At 37.3% G+C, this 17808-nt stretch overlaps 1 protein-coding gene across 2 annotated transcripts in view; it reads left to right on the forward strand.

Annotated features, from left to right (window-relative positions):
- The window catches only part of SOBP (sine oculis binding protein homolog), a 162267-nt gene that overhangs the window by 13299 nt on the left and 131160 nt on the right, over positions 1 to 17808 (forward strand). For both annotated transcript variants that reach the window (XM_078447182.2, XM_078447181.2), the window contains exons 2-3: positions 776 to 914; positions 2697 to 2882. In XM_078447182.2, coding sequence (XP_078303308.1) covers positions 776 to 914; positions 2697 to 2882 — 325 coding nt within the window. The remainder of the gene's footprint in view (positions 1 to 775; positions 915 to 2696; positions 2883 to 17808) is intronic.

The following is a 17808-nucleotide window of genomic DNA, read 5'->3' on the forward strand; positions in this document are numbered from 1 at the left end:
TATTTCACAGTTTAGTATCAATAATAACAACAATAATGATATCTTACATTTATATGTTGGTTTATAGTTCATAAACTATTTTCATGTGTTATCCAAAATCTGGGCTGGCTATTAACCTTAAAGTTATTTGGTACTATTATCTTACTTGTTGGAAGACAATCATAGTGACCTTTGATTTTATGGAGAAGGAAATCTGTCAGTAGTGAAATTTGTAAAGCAAATTATGCATTGATTTTTAAAGTATACATTTGCAAACGGGAAAATTAAAAAGGGAGACCCTTGTAGCCTTGACAATTGAGAAATTATTTCTTTGCTGAGATTTTGCTTTATCTGAGATAAGAGTCATGTTAAAGAACAATACCTGAATCAGAAAGCAATTCTAATTTAAATTAATCTGAGCCACCAAAAGTTTGATTGTTTTCATTTTCAAATATTTTCTTAGCTGTTTTTGTGCCTTACCTTTTGTGTTAGTCTGGGGTATAAACTTTGCAGAATATGCTAAAATATGACTTCCTATTTGTAAGCAAAACAGACTAATACCTTTTTTCTTATTATCTTTAAATTGCAAATGTCTGAAGGCCTGTCATAATTGGATGCGTCATCCTGAGATTTAAATGCATTACAGTGTTTGAACGTGATTTGAAAAATGAACACGACTCTAGGGGAGGTGGGGCAGGGCTGGCATTAAACGGGTAGTGCAAACAGAATTTGACTTATGCATTCGTTTCAAATAGTTATTGATTATATAAAAAAGGAACCTGTGCTTCTCTTTCAGAACTTTGCAGAAAACACTATGAATGAACTCCTTGGCTGGTATGGCTATGATAAGGTTGAATTGAAAGATGGTGAAGATATTGAATTCAGGAGCTACCCTACAGATGGAGAGAGCCGGCAGCACATTTCTGTTCTCAAAGGTAATGACATTTAATGTCCCTTTGTTCATGCAAAGAAGGATTAACTATCTCAACCTGCCAGAATTGAGTTGCTTTGGGACTCATTTTGTTGATTATGCCAATGGTTGATTTAAATGTACATCCCCAGTAGTGCTTTCCCATAAGCAGAATTCCACAGAATATAAGAGCACAACATAAAACAAAAATAGACACAGCTTAATCTCCTTCCAGCAATGAGAGAACTAACTAGCAAGGGCTATGGACTTTAAGTGTTATGGTCCTGCCCACAAATTTATAGAAAGGGACAACATCTGCTATGTTCTCCCCCTGTGTCCTTTGATATATTAGTTATTGGGGACTGGTGCTTCCTATTAAGTGAAATATTAGGTTTGGATTTTGAGACTCTTAAGAGAGAATTTTTGGTAATCCCCCCTTCTTCTCTTTTTGGTGGGAATTCTAAAATAAAGCCCTATTTCTGTTTTGTGTTTGAATTCCTTCCTGCCCCCAGCCTTGGATAGGGTAAGAGGAATAAGAGAGTCGTACATGATTGGATCCCACATTACTCTATAAGAATTTTCATCAAAGCCCAGCTAAAGAGTGGAAATTAGAGTCATGGCAGAATAAAATTAACACTGATTCTATCAGCAGATAGTGTCGGCGACTTCATGAGGGAAGCCTAGAACCACTGGTGGGTGTTGATATGGATACTGAATTTATGAACCTAAATTTGGAGTGAGAGTTTGTTTGTCAAAGAAAAGGAGTATATAAAGAAGCAATCCATGTGGGGAACTTCAATAAAAAGTGGGCAAAATTCATTGTGTGTCATCATTGTCAATTTGATCAGTATTTGCCCTGCATTGTAAACTACCTGCTCATGCATTTTATTGCCAGTGTCTACGACAGGGCTTTTCCTTCTTATATGCCAAGCAACGAAATGTAAATGAGCTGTCCTGCAGGCATGTGGAATTGAACGTACATGACAAATTTCATGTTAAGCCCGCTATGAAATTGTACACATCATGTTACAGAGATAGTATCATCAATTTCACTGTAAATGAAAAATGCAAGTCATGAGTTTATATTCTATAAACTAATAGCTCGTATAATACTTGGTCTAGGTAATAATCTTTGCCTCTGGGGAACATGGAGAGTGCCAGGATATGCTACTAGAGGGAAAAAGTTGTTTTCCATGGTTGAATTTTTTTTTTTTTAATGATTCACATACAAGGATAAAATTCACAAAGTTCATATCATTGTAAGTTTTCTTTATTTTCACTTTTGTTAATATTTAATGGATATTAATGGGTTCATTTAAAGAGTTTACCCTGTGAAACAGTTTTCTTTCTAATAATCTGCTTCTTTCTCATTGGTTCTTTTGATTATATTAAGACCAAACTTTTTAATACAGTGGGACCTAGTTATAGGCCTGGAGGGGCAAATTTTTAGCCCCCCCCCCCCCCCCCCTTTAGCCAGAGAGTGAGGCCTGCTATATATCACTTGGTACATGGGAAATGTTAATTGCCTCTCAATTTTCTATGGGCTTTACAGCGCTAAAATTCATCACCATGATACAATTGAGATGTTAGCTATCATAGTGGAGCAAATTATAAAGGAGCCCATTGGAAATTTATGGTAACAAGACTGAAAAGGTCCAGGATGGTCTGTGCAGTTCTGGTAAAGTGTTTAAAGATTTGCAAGGAAAAATTTATTTTGTTATACATAGCCATTTTGCTTGAGAAAATGTGGTCATAAGGAAAACAAGTCCTTTTGTTACATTGAACATGATTTTCTTTTCTTTTACAGAAAATTCTTTGCCAAAACCAAAATTACCTGAGGACAGTGTTATTTCACCATACAATATAAGCACAGGTTATTCAGGGCTTGCCACAGGAAATGGACTCAGTGACTCACCTGCAGGGTCCAAGGATCATGGCAATGTGCCCATTATTGTACCTTTAATCCCTCCACCCTTCATAAAGCCACCAGCAGGTAAGTCACTACTGGGGTTTCCAAGGAGAACGACTCAGAAAGTAGTTGTCATTATCTTATAAATCATTATTAAATGCTCAAGTTAACTTTGGAAAAGACTGTTTTAGGAATTTTGTGACAAGAGATACTAGTGCATGTATTATTTACAGGAGTATTGCTCTGTTAGGCAAATTCCCCCAATCTACTTTTAACTGAATGAATATTTCCTGCCACTGGCTACAGAAAAGTTATTTTCCTTCTCTGAAATAATCTGTTACAAAATAAAAAAAGAAAGGTGAAATAATTTTATATACTGACTGGCTGACCTGGGTGGTAGTGTTGTGAGGGCAAGCTCTCCTCAGAGGGCCACCCTTCTAAATCCACTTAAGAAACAACCTAGATTATCCATCTTTGCCACAGATTCTTTCTAATTCCTGGAAAACTCTCTTTGAGAGCGTTAAAGAAAAATGGATGTCTGAATTTTACGTGCATGAAAATATAATCCGTTCTTTAATATTTCCAGAAAACCAGATGGCAGTGTATGAAGCTGGATGGCAAAGGGCTGAGCATTGTATGATGTTGCAAGCTAGGTTACAGCCATGTTCCATGCAGAGAAAGAAGTTCAGTAGCATTGTATCTGGCTTGCTGTGAAATGTGGGAATTATGCTAGAATGCTTAATTGCTAGACTGATTATTTTTGTGTATATTGAGTTGAACAATGATAAACAGTGAGTTTTGATGGCAGTACTTAGCATAACTTACGGAAGAGAATGTTTGCATTTTTTTTTAGGGGAGATAGGTGTGCAATTGTTTTCATAAACAGTGAGGATATTTGTAGATATAAATTCCTAGGCTTATGTTGTAGATATTTTTGTACCATATTCTAAGTGTTACTAACATTTTCCTTCATAGTATGGGCACATTCTCTTCCTTAGCTTACTACATTTTAGTAGTAAAAGTGTCCTTTCAAATTGAGGTCCTCAGATATGTCCTTGAAATCCATTTATCTGTCAAAATCACTTGAAATTGTGTTTGCTGATTACTAACATAATTTGTGTATCATATAGAATTTACCTATTTAATGCCCCTAGTCTCCTTTGGTTGGTTGTTTTCTGATGCAGAGGGGCCCAGATATATCTCCCAAGGGCCAAAAACATACTTTGCATAGGCTACTGGAAAGGAGAGGGGTAACTAATTTTGTAAATGTAGGGTTCATATTCGAATGTGTGTCCAGTGGCTTCAGTGAGAGGTGATGATAAAGAGTATCATTAAGGCAGTGTGTCTAAGTGGAAAGAACCCTGGCTTCAGATTTAGACAGATTGGGCTCAAGTCTAGGCTTTGTCACTTACCAGCTCTGTGAACATGCACACATTAAATGAGTTCTCCTCTCCTCAGTTTCTCCATCTGTAAAATGGGGATCACAGGTTCATCCTATGGTATTATTGTGGCCATGAGATGAGAAAATATATGTAAAGCACCTAGCATAGTACCTGCCACACGAAAGCCATTCAGTAAACACCATGCCTCTTTTTTTTCAGTCCTTAGTCTGCCCTAGAATTATCATGCACATAATTTGTGCATAAAAAGGTGTGCATCCAAATGCAAATTCCCCTCTAAGATTTATTTGAGCAAAGCAAACAGCTTTAGAAATTAGCATAGCTGAGGCTAACATGAGTTTGGCATGCCAAAAAACCTGCCCTGGAGTTTCCTGCTGAGCCAGCCACGTGGAATTCAAGCACACAGCTCCCATTTAACTCTAATTCCACATCAGATCAGGAAATAAATATGCAAAAGGATACAGGCCAAAAATTGAGCCTTGGAAGTCTTAGACATAGGAACTTGGAGGAATTAGAAGCCAGAGTAACCGAACACCAGTGGTTTTATGCTGTCTTCATGCAAGTCCAAAGCACTCATCTGTTGAAAACAAAATGTAGGGGAGGACGTGTTTAATTTTCTGTATCTGCTCTAAACCTTGACTCTGTGCTTCTCCTGGGTTCTATATGACAAGACAGAGAATACAGAAAGGATCTCTGCTTTCAAGGGGTTTTCTCCATTAATCTCTACACAGAAACACTTACAGGAGAGATGAATTTTGATTTAGTCATATTATATAGTACAGGGGTCCACAAACTTTTCCTGTAAAGGGCCAGATAGTATTTTAAGCTTTGGGCTATGCTGTCTCACAGCTGTATCACAGCTACTGAACTCTGCTGTTGTAGCAGGAAAGCAGCCACAGATAATATATAAACAAATGGCTGTGTTTATGTTCTAATAAAACTTCATTTACAAAAAAGACAGCAGGGAGGGTTTGGCCCCAGGACAACAGGTTGCTGATTTTTGCACTAGGGTAAGATTGGCAAAAGCCTCATGATAATAGGAGGGTGAATAGAGTTTCTAAGAGTGAGGCCATGAGCTTTGCCAACGTCTTTTGTGTAATATCATGAGGGACAGCAACATGGACAGGAAGAGAGTGGGGTTTTCAGGGTATGTGGTGAGCTTTGGCAGATTGTAGTACTCTAATAATATTTGTTGAAAACTGAATGAACTGAACTGATATTTAAATACCTATTGTACATACATAAGACAGTACAGGCCACTTTGTTGTTCACTGAGAGAATGTTAGTATCTTGGCTGGATTAGTCCCAACCTCTCCGAAATTGACCATAGCTTTACTGACAGTGATGTGAGTCATTATCCATGGATAAGTTATCCATGATTATCACATATTATCACAAAACTTCCATCTAATGAATCATTTCAGTTTCTCCTTTTGTTAAAAATTTTTACCAGAATTGTTACACAGGTAACTGAGTTGAGGCACATTTCCTGTCAATTTTATAGCTGTATCTAGGTTAACATAGTATTCCTAAGGGAAAGCAATAAATGGCATAATGGCCAGAAGTAAAAGGTCCCTCTATAATCAACCCTGGACTAATTTATTTTTTTTAACATTTATTTATTTTTAAGAGAGAGAGAGAGAGACAGAATCTGAAGCAAGCTCCAGGCTCTGAGCTGTCAGCACAGAACCCAACACAGGGCTCAAACTCATGAACTGTGAGATCATGACCTGAGCTGAAGTCAGATGCTTAACCGACTGAGCCACCCAGGCGCCCCAAGTCCCTAAATAATTTAAAATTGACTGTATCATGCAACTGTGCACCTTTTGGGGTAGGGAAGACGAGGATCATGTGTATGTTTTGGATTTCTGGAAGGAAAATACTGGTTAACATTCAAATTATTCCTGTTCTACTATAAACTGGCTATGTGAAAATGCCAATAATAATAATACCTTATGTTTGGGTGAAATAAATCCCTTATAGTTTATGAAGCTCATTCACATTCATTATTTTATTTAATCTGATCTTTACAATGACCCCAGGAAATAGCACGCTAGATATGGTTACATAAGGAACTGAAGGTCAGATAGGTTAAATGGCTTGCTCAAGATCAGGAGACTTCTAAATTCTTGAGCCAAGACTGGTAGCAATGTCTTCTGACTCCTGATTCAATATTCTTTTCAATACAAAGTTGCCTTTTCAGCATATTTGTACAAAACCTTCTTAGACTGTATCAGAATAAGAGTACTTCTTACTCTGCTACTTCAGATACCTCAGTGACAGGGGATACAACATGTTCCTGTAAAAGGTCATTTTTTAAAGTCCACATCTTTTGGGAGACTTGATGAGTTTCTCTGAACCTGAGAATCTGTGATTCTGTGAGCTGGGTTGACCTAGTAGGAGTAAAACCCCAGTGTGGTTTTAAAGTGCTTGCCATCACGGGACAAGTTGCTTCCCCTCCGAGGTACCAGAGGGCTCCATCTGGTCGGGCACCAGTTCCAGAGTGTGTTTCATGTGCTTGGGCGGGCTCACCACTGGATCCCATCCATGTTTGGCAGCCGGTGGGCCCAGTGGAATACTTGTGATTGGGAACATGGTGATACCACACTTGCTTGGATTTCCACCCTCCTTTTGCACAGCTGCGGACAGAAGTGTGGGTGTAGCTTATTTCTGGCCCTGGGGAATTGCTTTTTTGTGCCTGCTCCCCTTTTCTTCAGAGAAGAGTAGCTCCCCATGCTTTGGTGATTACCGCAAGCATTGTTCCTGCTTTGGCCACACATGTTTGTGCACAATTTTGTCTGATTTCCAAGGCTAAGCTGCCCTTCCCCCATTAGAGACAGAATTTGGCCCCTGGTGTAGGGTTTGTGACATCACAGTAGTTACTATGGTAATAGACTTGTTATAAACACAGGATAATAGCCCTGATTTTGCTTTTTTTTTTTTTTCCTCCAAGCAGTGAAAGGAGCCACCATGATCCTTAAATAAGACTAGCAGACTTTTCCGCAGACTAGGAAGTGGACAGAATAAGGCTTTGCTATACAGAACTGCCATTTAAAAAAAACCTGTTAAAAGAATAAGGAAATAATAGAAAGTACTGACCAACTTTTTCTTTTTATGCAAACATTCCTGTATCCTTTTAGTTTGAATGAATATGAAAGCCTCCTTCTTTGCTAATTTTAAAAATCACAGCATGAACACAGTCTGAAGTGGCAGAATATATATCAGCAGGAGTTTTGAAAGATAACTCAGGTTAATTATATTGTAACCTTGCTGTAATTCTTCTCATATTAGAGATTTTTAATATGGGTTCAACCCTTCAGGACTTCATTCAAAGAGGGTTGTGCCGGTAAAGGACTTAACAGCATGGATTGCAAAGGCTGTGCTGGAGTGAGTCCCCATCAAAATATGTATACCTGCCCTGCACCCCCATTAGTTTGACTACTGAAGTGCAGCTGTTCAAATGGATTTTAAATACAGATTTTTTTATGAAGACTTTATATTGCTCTTTACTGCTTTTCAAACGTAATAGCACTCCGCTCCACTGACCAGACATCGGTCCTCTGCATTGGGTGGATAGGCTTGGTTCCCCCTACCCTTGTCTACCTCTGGTCAAAGTAAGGACTTGAAGGTACTTGACCTGAAGGTCAAGTTGGGACTTGAACCAGGATTTTTATCTCCTAGTCTCAGACATGACATTTTGCTCCTAAGAATTAAAAAAAAAAAAATCAATGCAACTATTGGCGTAATTGTTTTTGTTCATGAGGAAAAGATGAAATGCAGCAACTTTTCCTAGTGAAAGTCTCACTGAGCCCTGCTGCAGAAAACACTGTGTATCTAGGAAATGACATTTTAAATCTGAGTCTTTTGACAGGCTTTCCCAGAGGCTTACAACTTGCCTAGTACAAGTCCAGAATCCCTCTAAATCCCTGAATACTTTAAAATGAAATTAAATGTAAAAAGAGGAGGAAATATATTTCTGCATGTGTATGGCAGTCTTGAATAAAATGTCTTTTACCTCAGATGGTAAGTGGCCTTATTCTTATTCCCCACTACTCATGTGAGAAGTGAAAGATAGGGTCTATCCACACAGCATCCACAGGTTTATGTGGAGGGAAATGAGATCAAGCTCCTAAGAGCTCGATTCCCTGTGTGCAGCAGCATCTTGACTTTCTTTGAAAACAATGACCATTTCCTGTCTTCCAGGATGGTTTGCTTTCAGTGAGCTTTCCAAATTTGTGTTCAGTCATAGTCATGGAAATATGATATATTTTTTCAGGCAAATCTTAAAATTCTTAAGGGGTTATAAGAACTGGGCTCTAAGGAACCATTAGTTTAGCTGAGAATATGGAAACATTCACGTGATCTGCTAAGCCCTGTGTATATAGCTGAGCAACCCACAGTTAATAAGCATGTTACTTTTTGGCTCTTATAATTCGTACATGGAGTTGTACTTGCAGGGAAGTTGGAATCAGAATGTGGTTTGCATTATGATCATTATTTATTTTATCTGTTATTCAATATTCTTGGGGCTTGCATATGAATGATGTATTCCAAATAGCCATTGAGAAAACAGGATTCAGTCAAAATTGCTCTGCCATTTATTTATTTGTCCAATTTTTAAAATATAATTATTAAATAAAATTACCTACAGTTAATGGGATTTGGGTGATTTACTATTTACGTGCCAGATACATTTCTCAAAAAGAAAAGATATTCACTGAACCCTTAGATTTGGAGAATTTTCCAAATGACTTAGAACAAGGACAGGAGGAATTATGGTGAATAGCAAGAATAGGAATAGTTAATAACCGTAATGATATAATCTCATCTTGGCTAGTATTTTTTGAGCACTTCCTACAGGCCAGGCATTGTGCTAATAGATTATTATCTCATTTAATTTTCAGAACAACTCTGTGTGGATGCTATTATTAACCTTGTTTTACAGATGAGGAAATTGAGACCCAGAGCAACTTGCCTGAGGTCACACAGGTAATAAGTGGCAGAACTGACATTTGAACTTAGGCATGATGTCTCCTTAACCCATATTCATAGCCACTGGACTATCCAAAAAAAAAATACGTCAGTCTTTCAGTCAATTACATGTTTATTGAATGTTCTTCACATTGTGCTAGATAATACCAATATATGTATCATCACCCCTGATCACCAGGAACTTACAGTGAACTTGGTACATAATCAAAACATCATTCCAAAGAAAAAAAAAAAAAACCAAACAAACAAACCACAAAAAAACAAACAAAAAAAAAAACCCAAAAAGCAAAAAACATCATTCCACTTTGACTTTGGAAGGTATTTTAACAGCATTTTCAGGGTGCATGGTACAGTAGAAGGACAGTTAAAGTGGAGTAGCAGAAAGGGTATAGGGAGATAATCAGGTACTGTTATATTCACACAGTTGAGGAGAAATGGCATCTAAAACATAATGTATGCTAGAAGATAGCCATTTGAAATTCAGGGTGATTAACAGAAGACACAACATGAAGTCTAAAAATGTTACCTATTATCATTTGGGTCCTGTTTTATCTTTCCTTATAAAATTGAGGGTTCTTGAAAAGGTGGAAATCAAATTTCAGTATGTTCAATCATTCTTTTTTTTTTTTGTAGTAACCATCTGTCACTGTATAAAATTATTACAGTATTATTGACTATATTTCCAGTGCTGTACTTTTCGTCTCCACAACTTACTTATTTTATAACTGGAACTTTGTATCTATAAATCCCCTTCACCTATTTCCCATCCCCTGCTCCCCTCCCTTCTGGCAACCACCAGTTTGTTCTCTGTATTTATGAGTCTGTTTCTTTTGTTGTTGTTTGTTCATTTTTTTAAGACTCCTCATGTAAGTGAAATCATTTGGTATCTATTGTTCTCTTCTGTCTGACTTATTTCACTTAACACAATATCCTCATGTTGTCACAAATAGCGAGATTTCATTCATTTTTATGACTGAGTAATATTCCAGTATGTATGTTTGAGCACTCTTAATGCCAAATCAAATATGTGGTTTGAATGGTAGCATGATGTGGTGGAAGGACTACCAGAGCAAGAATCGAGAGACCTGGGTTGTTAATGCCAGCTCTGCTATTTATTGGCTCTGTAATCTTAGATAAGTCACTTTGCCTTTCTGTGCCTCAGTTTCCTTGTCTTAAAGATGCTGTAGTTAGCGTAGGTAATTGTATCTTGTCTATATTTATAAAATCTTGATTTTGTGACTTGTATAGTGAATTGCCCTCCTGATTTTGTGATTTGAGAGGGTCTGTTTTAATATGCCATAATATGTATTTGTTAGTCGATTGAACATATTTAAAGAAAACGCACCTATATATGTAATTATGGCAGCCAAAAGTCTGATGGAAAATGTATGCTGTTTACGACAACTATCAGTGATTGTTAATTTTTTACTCTGGAAGAGTGACTTGAAATAGTAGATTTAAATTTTAGAAAAAACCGCTAGAAAAAAATGTGAAATGTGAGTAAACAAAAAGACTGTATCACCCATATGTCATTACACCTAATAATTTTGATGTTACACATAAGTAATTATCAATGGAAAAATTCCCAGAATTTCTGCAAAAGAGAAGCCACATTATGTCCAATTTAATTTATCAAAAAAAGCATCATAAGGAGAAATAGAAAACTTGAGTAGTCCTACATCCATTGATGAAATTAAATAATTAAATCCTTTCTACAAAGAACATTCCAGACACAGAGAGCTTCAGTGGTAGAATCTAACAAAAATTTGAGGAAAAAATAAAATCAAAATTAGAGAAACTCTCCCAGAGAATAGGAAAAAAAAAAAAAGAAACACTTTCACTCATTTTATGATCCAAACCTGACTTTGATCCCATGACATGACAGGCCATTAGAAGTAAAGAAAATGACAATTTAATGTAATTGAGTTACATTAAAATGGAAAATTTCTGTTTATCATGAACACCGATTCAATCCTCAAAAAAATCATGGGAAACCAAATCCAGTGATGTATGCAAAAGGATAATACATCATGACTAATTTGGATTTTTTTTCTAGGAATGCAAGATTGATGTAAGTTTAAAATATCAGTCAAGAGGCACCTGGGTAGCTCAGTCAGTTAAGCATCTGATTTTTGATTTTGGCTCAGGTCGTGATCTTGTGGTTCGTGAGATCAAGCCCTGAGTTGGGCTCTATGCTGATGGTGCAGAGCCTGCTTGGGTTTCTCTCCCTCTCTGCTCCTCCCCTGCCCACGCTCTCTCTCCCTCTCAAAATAAATAAATAAACATTAAAAAATAATCATTTAATGTAATTAATCACCTTAACAGAATAAAATAAAACCTCATACGATATTCTCAATAGATGCAGAAACATAATGTGATAAAATTTAACACAATTAATAACTTTTGGTAAAGTAGGAACCGAATGGAACATCCTTAATATGACAAAAAGTATCCACAAGAAAACCTACAGCAAAAATCATATTTAATTTTTTTTAATGTTTATTTATCTTTGAGGGGGTGGGGAGAGAGAGAGACAGAGCGTGAACAGGGGACAGGCAGAGAGAGAGGGAGACACAGAATCTGAAGCAGGCTTCAGGCTTCGAGCTGTCAACCCCATGTGGGGCTTGAACTCAAGAATGGTGAGATCATGACCTGAGCTGAAGTCAGATGCTTAACTGACTAAGCCACCCAGGCACCCACAAAAATTGTATTTAATGGTGAAATATTGCAGGCTTTCCTCTTGCAATCAAGAATAAGATACAGGTGACCACTATCATCACTTCTATTTAATTTTATACTAGAATTCATAGACAATGTAATCTGGCAAGAAAAAGAAACAAAAATATAAGGTTTTAAAGGAAGAAATGGCATTTTGTTTATAACAGTGTATAAACCATCAATGTATTGGTAAACTTCTCCATCAATGTGTTAATTTGTAATTAACAAATACATTTATCAAGGTCTCTAAACATTGTCAATAACCCCAAATCCCTTATATCTCTATATACCAGCCAGAATATATTAAAAAACAAAATTTTAAATACCATTTAAAATAGCATCAAACCGTCAAATACCCAGGTGAAAAAACCTAACAAAATGTATCCAAAATTGTTATATCGGGAACTATAAATATTGCAGAGAAACAAAAGAAGGCCTAAATCAATAGAGGGATATCCCATGTTTATGGACTGGAGACTAAATAGTCTAAAAAGGCAGATTTTTCCTAAATTGGTGTATGTATTCAATTTAGATAACAATCCTGGCATAAAATTTTATGGAAATTATAAAGCTGCTTCTTATATTTACATGGAGATGGAAAGGGGCAAGAATAGCCAGGATAATCTTGGAAAAAAAAAAAAAAAGAAAAAGGAAGACTTATACTACCAGATCTCAACAATTATTAGAAGGCTAGAATAATTAATTAATTGATTAATTAATTAATTTTATTACTATTAGTGTTAATTGTACTGTTGTTATTCTTCTTTTGACCAAACTTCTGATTAGTCTTTGGGAATCCTTTGATCTATATTTGAGGCACAAAAGAGAAAAGAGCACTTTGTTTTTCTCATGTCAATTTCTTTTGGTTTAATTTTTTTTTTTTAATCTTTTCTTGCGATTATGAAACACGTTGCCTTTTGGAAAAGTGCATAAAATATAAATGTATTCTTTGACAAATAGTGATCCTTTCCACTCACAACTTCTTCCCTGTAAGAGGTAACCACTTTTATGGTAACCATTGCCTTATTTTCTTCTATAGTTTTAATACCTAAGTACACTCCCTGTCCCCCAAGCAATATAGTTTATTATGGCCTATTTTTGGACTTCAGACAAATGAAATTATGGAAGCCAGCTTCCAAAATGGCCCTAATGATCTTGGTCTCCAGGTAGTTTTTTCCTACATTGAATCAGGGCTGGTTTGTGTGACTGACTTCTGAGGCTGTCATAAAAGGTAATTGCAGTTTTTGCCTAGTTCTCTCAGATTATTCACTCCTGAGGGAGCATGAGGAAACTCAAGCAGCCCTGTGAAAGAGCTCATGCAGACAGGAATGGGGGCCTCCCACCAGCAGCCAGCACCAACTTGCCAGCCTAGTGGTTGAGCCACCATAGAAGTGGGTCCCCCAGCCCAACTCAAGCCTTCTAATGACTGCAGCCCCAAGAGACATTTGGCTGTAACCTCATGAGCAACTCTGAGCCAGAATTTCTCTAAACTACTCCCAAATACCTGACTCACAGAAACCGTGAACAATAATAAATGATTTCTGTTGCATTAAAAGAAAGACAATGAGATAATGATAAAAGGATATACAAATAAATCATTACAGTGGAATTCAGAAACAAATATAAACAGATTTTGGATTTATGACAAATATATTCATCAGCTTGTGTTACTATAACCACATACCATGGCCTGGGTGGCTTAATCAACCAAAATTTATTTTCTCACAATTCTAGAGAATGCAAGTCCAAGATCAGCGTCATCAGGCTTAGTATCTGATAAGAACTCTCTGTGGGTTTCAGATGGTCACCTTTTCTCTGATGTGGAAGAGAGAGATAGAAAGAACTCTGTTGTCTCTTCTCAGAAGGTCACTAGTCCCATTAGATCAGGACCCTACCCTCATGACCTCATCGAACCCTAATTAACTCTCAAAAGCCCAGTCTCCAGATAACATCACATTAGGAGTTAGGGCTTCAACATGAATTTTGGAAAGACAAACATTCAGTGCGTAACAACAAAGATAACAATGTAACGCAGTGAGGAAAGGATAGTCTTGTCAATAAATGTGCTTATGGAAAAAACAGTATGTTGATTATTTACTTCACACCATTCACAAAAGTAAGTTCTAGATGGATTGTTGATCTAAATGTGACCAAAAAATAGAGCTTATAGAGCATGTAAAAGAACACCTAGGAGAACATATTTATTATCTTGGGTAGGCTAGTATTTCTTAAACTATACACTAAAAGCATTAACCGTAAAGAAAAAGACTGCTTAAATAGATTCTATTAAAGATAAGAATTTCTGTTGATTAAAAGACATCTTTAAAAGAATGAATGAAAAATTACTGAGTGGGAGATGATGTTTGTAATGCATGTCCCACAAAAGACTCATAGTCATAATATATAAAGAACCCCTATAAATAAAAAAGAAAACTGCCTAATAGAAAAATGGGCAAAAAATATAAACCAACTTCACCAAAGAAAATAACCTAGTGATCTATAAACACATGAAAAGTTGTTCAACCTCATTAGTCATTAGGGAAATAAAATTTAAAATCATAGTGAAACACAGCACATAAACATTACAATGGCTAAAATGAAAAAGTCTGACAATACTAAGTGTTGAGGAGGATGTGAAGCAACTGGAACTCTCAAGCATTGCTGGTGAGAGTGTAAGTCAGTATAACCGCTCTTGAAAGCTGATTGCCAATATCAACTAATGCTGAGCATATATATATCCTATTATCCAATAATTTCATCCTAGATATATTCTCAGCACAGATGTGTGTATACATGAGACAAAGACATATAGAAGAACCTTCATAGAAGCATTTAATCATAATAACTTAAAACTAGAAACAATCCAAATGTTCATCAACAGTAGTTAACATGGTTTCCTAGGAGTTCCTTGGATGGGCTTAGGTGGGTGAGTGTGGGTCTTGGAGTTGAATGTGAAATTGTATGTATATCACATACATGCATAATGATGGAAAAAGATCCTTGTCTCAAAAAATAATGAGTCCTTGACTTAGAGACTTAGGTTTTTTAAAAAAATTGCTTATTTTCATTCCTTTTGATTTAAGCAACTAAGCCTTAGAATGCAATTTTAACATTTTCCCTCTATTTCTAGTCTGTTTATGGGTTTCTCAAATCAACTATTTAAAAATCTCATCATTCTTTATTATTAAGGAATTATCATCTATTTACATGAAGTATATCATGGTGAGGCCCAAAAGTTAAATCACAGGCATAAGACGTAAATATCTCTCATAGTGGTCTACTTGAGAGCTGCTTTTGATATGATGTAGAGAGAAATGAAGGGGTACTGGGTGAGTGACAAAATTACGATATTCAACAGTCTGCACCAGTAGTTCTAATCAGGTGTAACTTTGCCTTCCAGGGGACACTGGCAATATTGGGATATTCTGGTTGTCACATCTGGGAGAGGGCATATAGGGAGTAGAGGCCAGGCATGCTGCTAAACATCCTACAACGCATGGGACAGCCCCACAACAAGGAATTATCTGGCTGAAAATGTCAATAGTGCCATGGTTGAGAAAGCAGGCTCTACAAGGATGACAGCCATGTATATGGGACCTCTCCAGATCCTCTTGGCCCCACCTCTTAATCCAGTGATTGCTGTGGTACTTTGACAGCTTAGGCCTGTACATTCTGGAAGGGCCTTGGCTCACACTTATGGCATATGTCTGTAGCTTCTGGCTGTAGGGCTTCTCTGATATGACAGTGTGGGCATCATGTAAATCCTTTCAGTCTCATTCACACATGTGCAAACCCAAAATGTAGGGGAATTAACACACTGGGTCAATGGGGCATGAGAGTTGATGAATAAATTCTTCCTTCTTTTGTCCCCTGAGAGAATAGCTATGAAAAGTATGTCACAAACTCCAAAGAATGTTCTTTATGATTGAATACCACTTTCCCTTAGTGGTGGCCAATTTAGTAACACATCATTATACTGGCTCTTCTTCCTCCCCACGTTCTTTCTCTGTGTCCTTCATTCCTCCTTTCTGGAACCACATGTCCAATAAATCAGCTGCATGCAAATCTTTGTCTCAGAGTTTTCTGGGAAACTCAGGATAAAATATCATGTACGTGGAGGTCCACAGTGAAAGATCAGACATTAATGGAAAAGAATATGAAAAGTTAAAATTTTATGGACATTAATGTTTGTTCCTTTAAAGTGAAGCATAAATATATAATAAAGGAGTAAAAAAGAGGGTACCAGATTTATGGTGGTGCAAATATTGGAGAACTCAGAAAGGGCTACTTCTAAAATTATCCCATCAGTCAAAGAATTTTCTAAGGCTCTTGTGGTAAGGGCAGGGGACAACAGTGGCAGCCATATGGAAGGATAAAAAGGGAAGAAATTAAGTCAGGACTCCAAGAAATAAAGGAAAGGAAAAAGAATATCCTCTGGCTGTACTCCTTTAAATGAACCTTGTTATTTTGAAAGATTTAGACTCCTAGAATTTTAGTTAGAAGGGAACTCAGAGATGATCTTGTTAAATTCCCGTTTATAGGTGAGAAAATTAGGCTGGAGAGGCTAAATGACCTTCTCAAAGCCACTGAGTTGCATTAATGGCAGAACGAGGGCCAGAACTCACTTCTGAAGTGGGGATACCCTCTAAACATGGGTTCTAAGTCATGCACCCCTATGATTCCTGACACTGACTGGAACTAGGGGTGTGACCTAGTTAGGATTCCAGAAAACCCTGCCCCTAGGTCACCAAGGAGCCAAGATGCTAACAGGAAACAGGAGGAAATGTCATCTATATTTTCTCTTGCTTGTAGAGGGTGGTTGTGTTTTTGGGATTAGCCTAGACCCAACTGAACTGTTTGCTCTTAATTATTTGAAAGTATAAATAAAGTTTGGTTAAGAGAGAAGTGATGGTGAAGTTGGTAATTCTTGTTATTCTAGGGACATTCCCAATGCTGACTTCTCAAAGTTTCTGTTAAATTGAGAAGACTTAGTTCATGGACTTGGCCAAGGCGAGCGGAAATAATGATCACATTCCATTCTGGGGCTTTTCACTGGTGTTTCCCACTAAAGCAACTTTGTTCTGTGTGATTACCAAAGATGGTATCCTTGGCTTCCCCCCTCACCTGACCCCCCCCCCCCAACCCTGGGCATCCAACCACCCAGGGTGCACCTGGTAAGGATTTGACTTTTTCTGCTCCTTAGGCTGAGGTCCAAAGTCAGACATTTCATTCTAGTGAACCAGACATGGTCCCTGTCTTAATTGGCTCTTAGTCTGCTGAAGGAAAGAGACATTAAAAAGAAATCTCAATCAAGTCTGGTGATGATCAAGTCCAGAGTGCTGTGGAATCTCACCAGGTTTGAGGTCAAGAAAGCCCCCTCCCTAGGATGATGTTTAAGATTAGATATGAAGGGGAAATAAGACTGAATCAGTCAAGGATTTTGAGGTTGTGGGTGAGGAAGCAGCACATGGAAAGACTCAGAGTAGAGAGAGAACCTCAAGAAAAGTAAAACATGCCAGAGCCCAGAGAGTGGACAAACTGCTGAGGCTGGCCTGGTCATTGAGGTCATGCTGAAGAGTTCAAGCTTGTTCTTGAGGGAAGTGGATGCCAGTGAAGGGTTTTGAGCAGGTTAGAGCAGTGATAAGATTTGTGTTTCACAAGATTTTCCCACATCCAGAGCAGAGGGAATGAACTAGACAGAAGTGAGACAGAAGGCCTCCTGCAGAATGGGCAAGAGGCGTTGGTGGCTTCACTGGAATGGACAGCCGTAAACTCCGTGAGGATGGGCACCTACAACAGTGCCTGGTACATAATTAAACTTGGTAAATATTTATTGAATGAATGAATGCATGCATGAGTGAATTGAACAAATGTAGGCATAATGTAAAAATGTTTAGGAG

This window comes from Panthera onca, chromosome B2 (assembly GCF_046562875.1).
Source record: "Panthera onca isolate mPanOnc1 chromosome B2, mPanOnc1 haplotype 2, whole genome shotgun sequence".
Taxonomy (NCBI): domain Eukaryota; kingdom Metazoa; phylum Chordata; class Mammalia; order Carnivora; family Felidae; genus Panthera; species Panthera onca.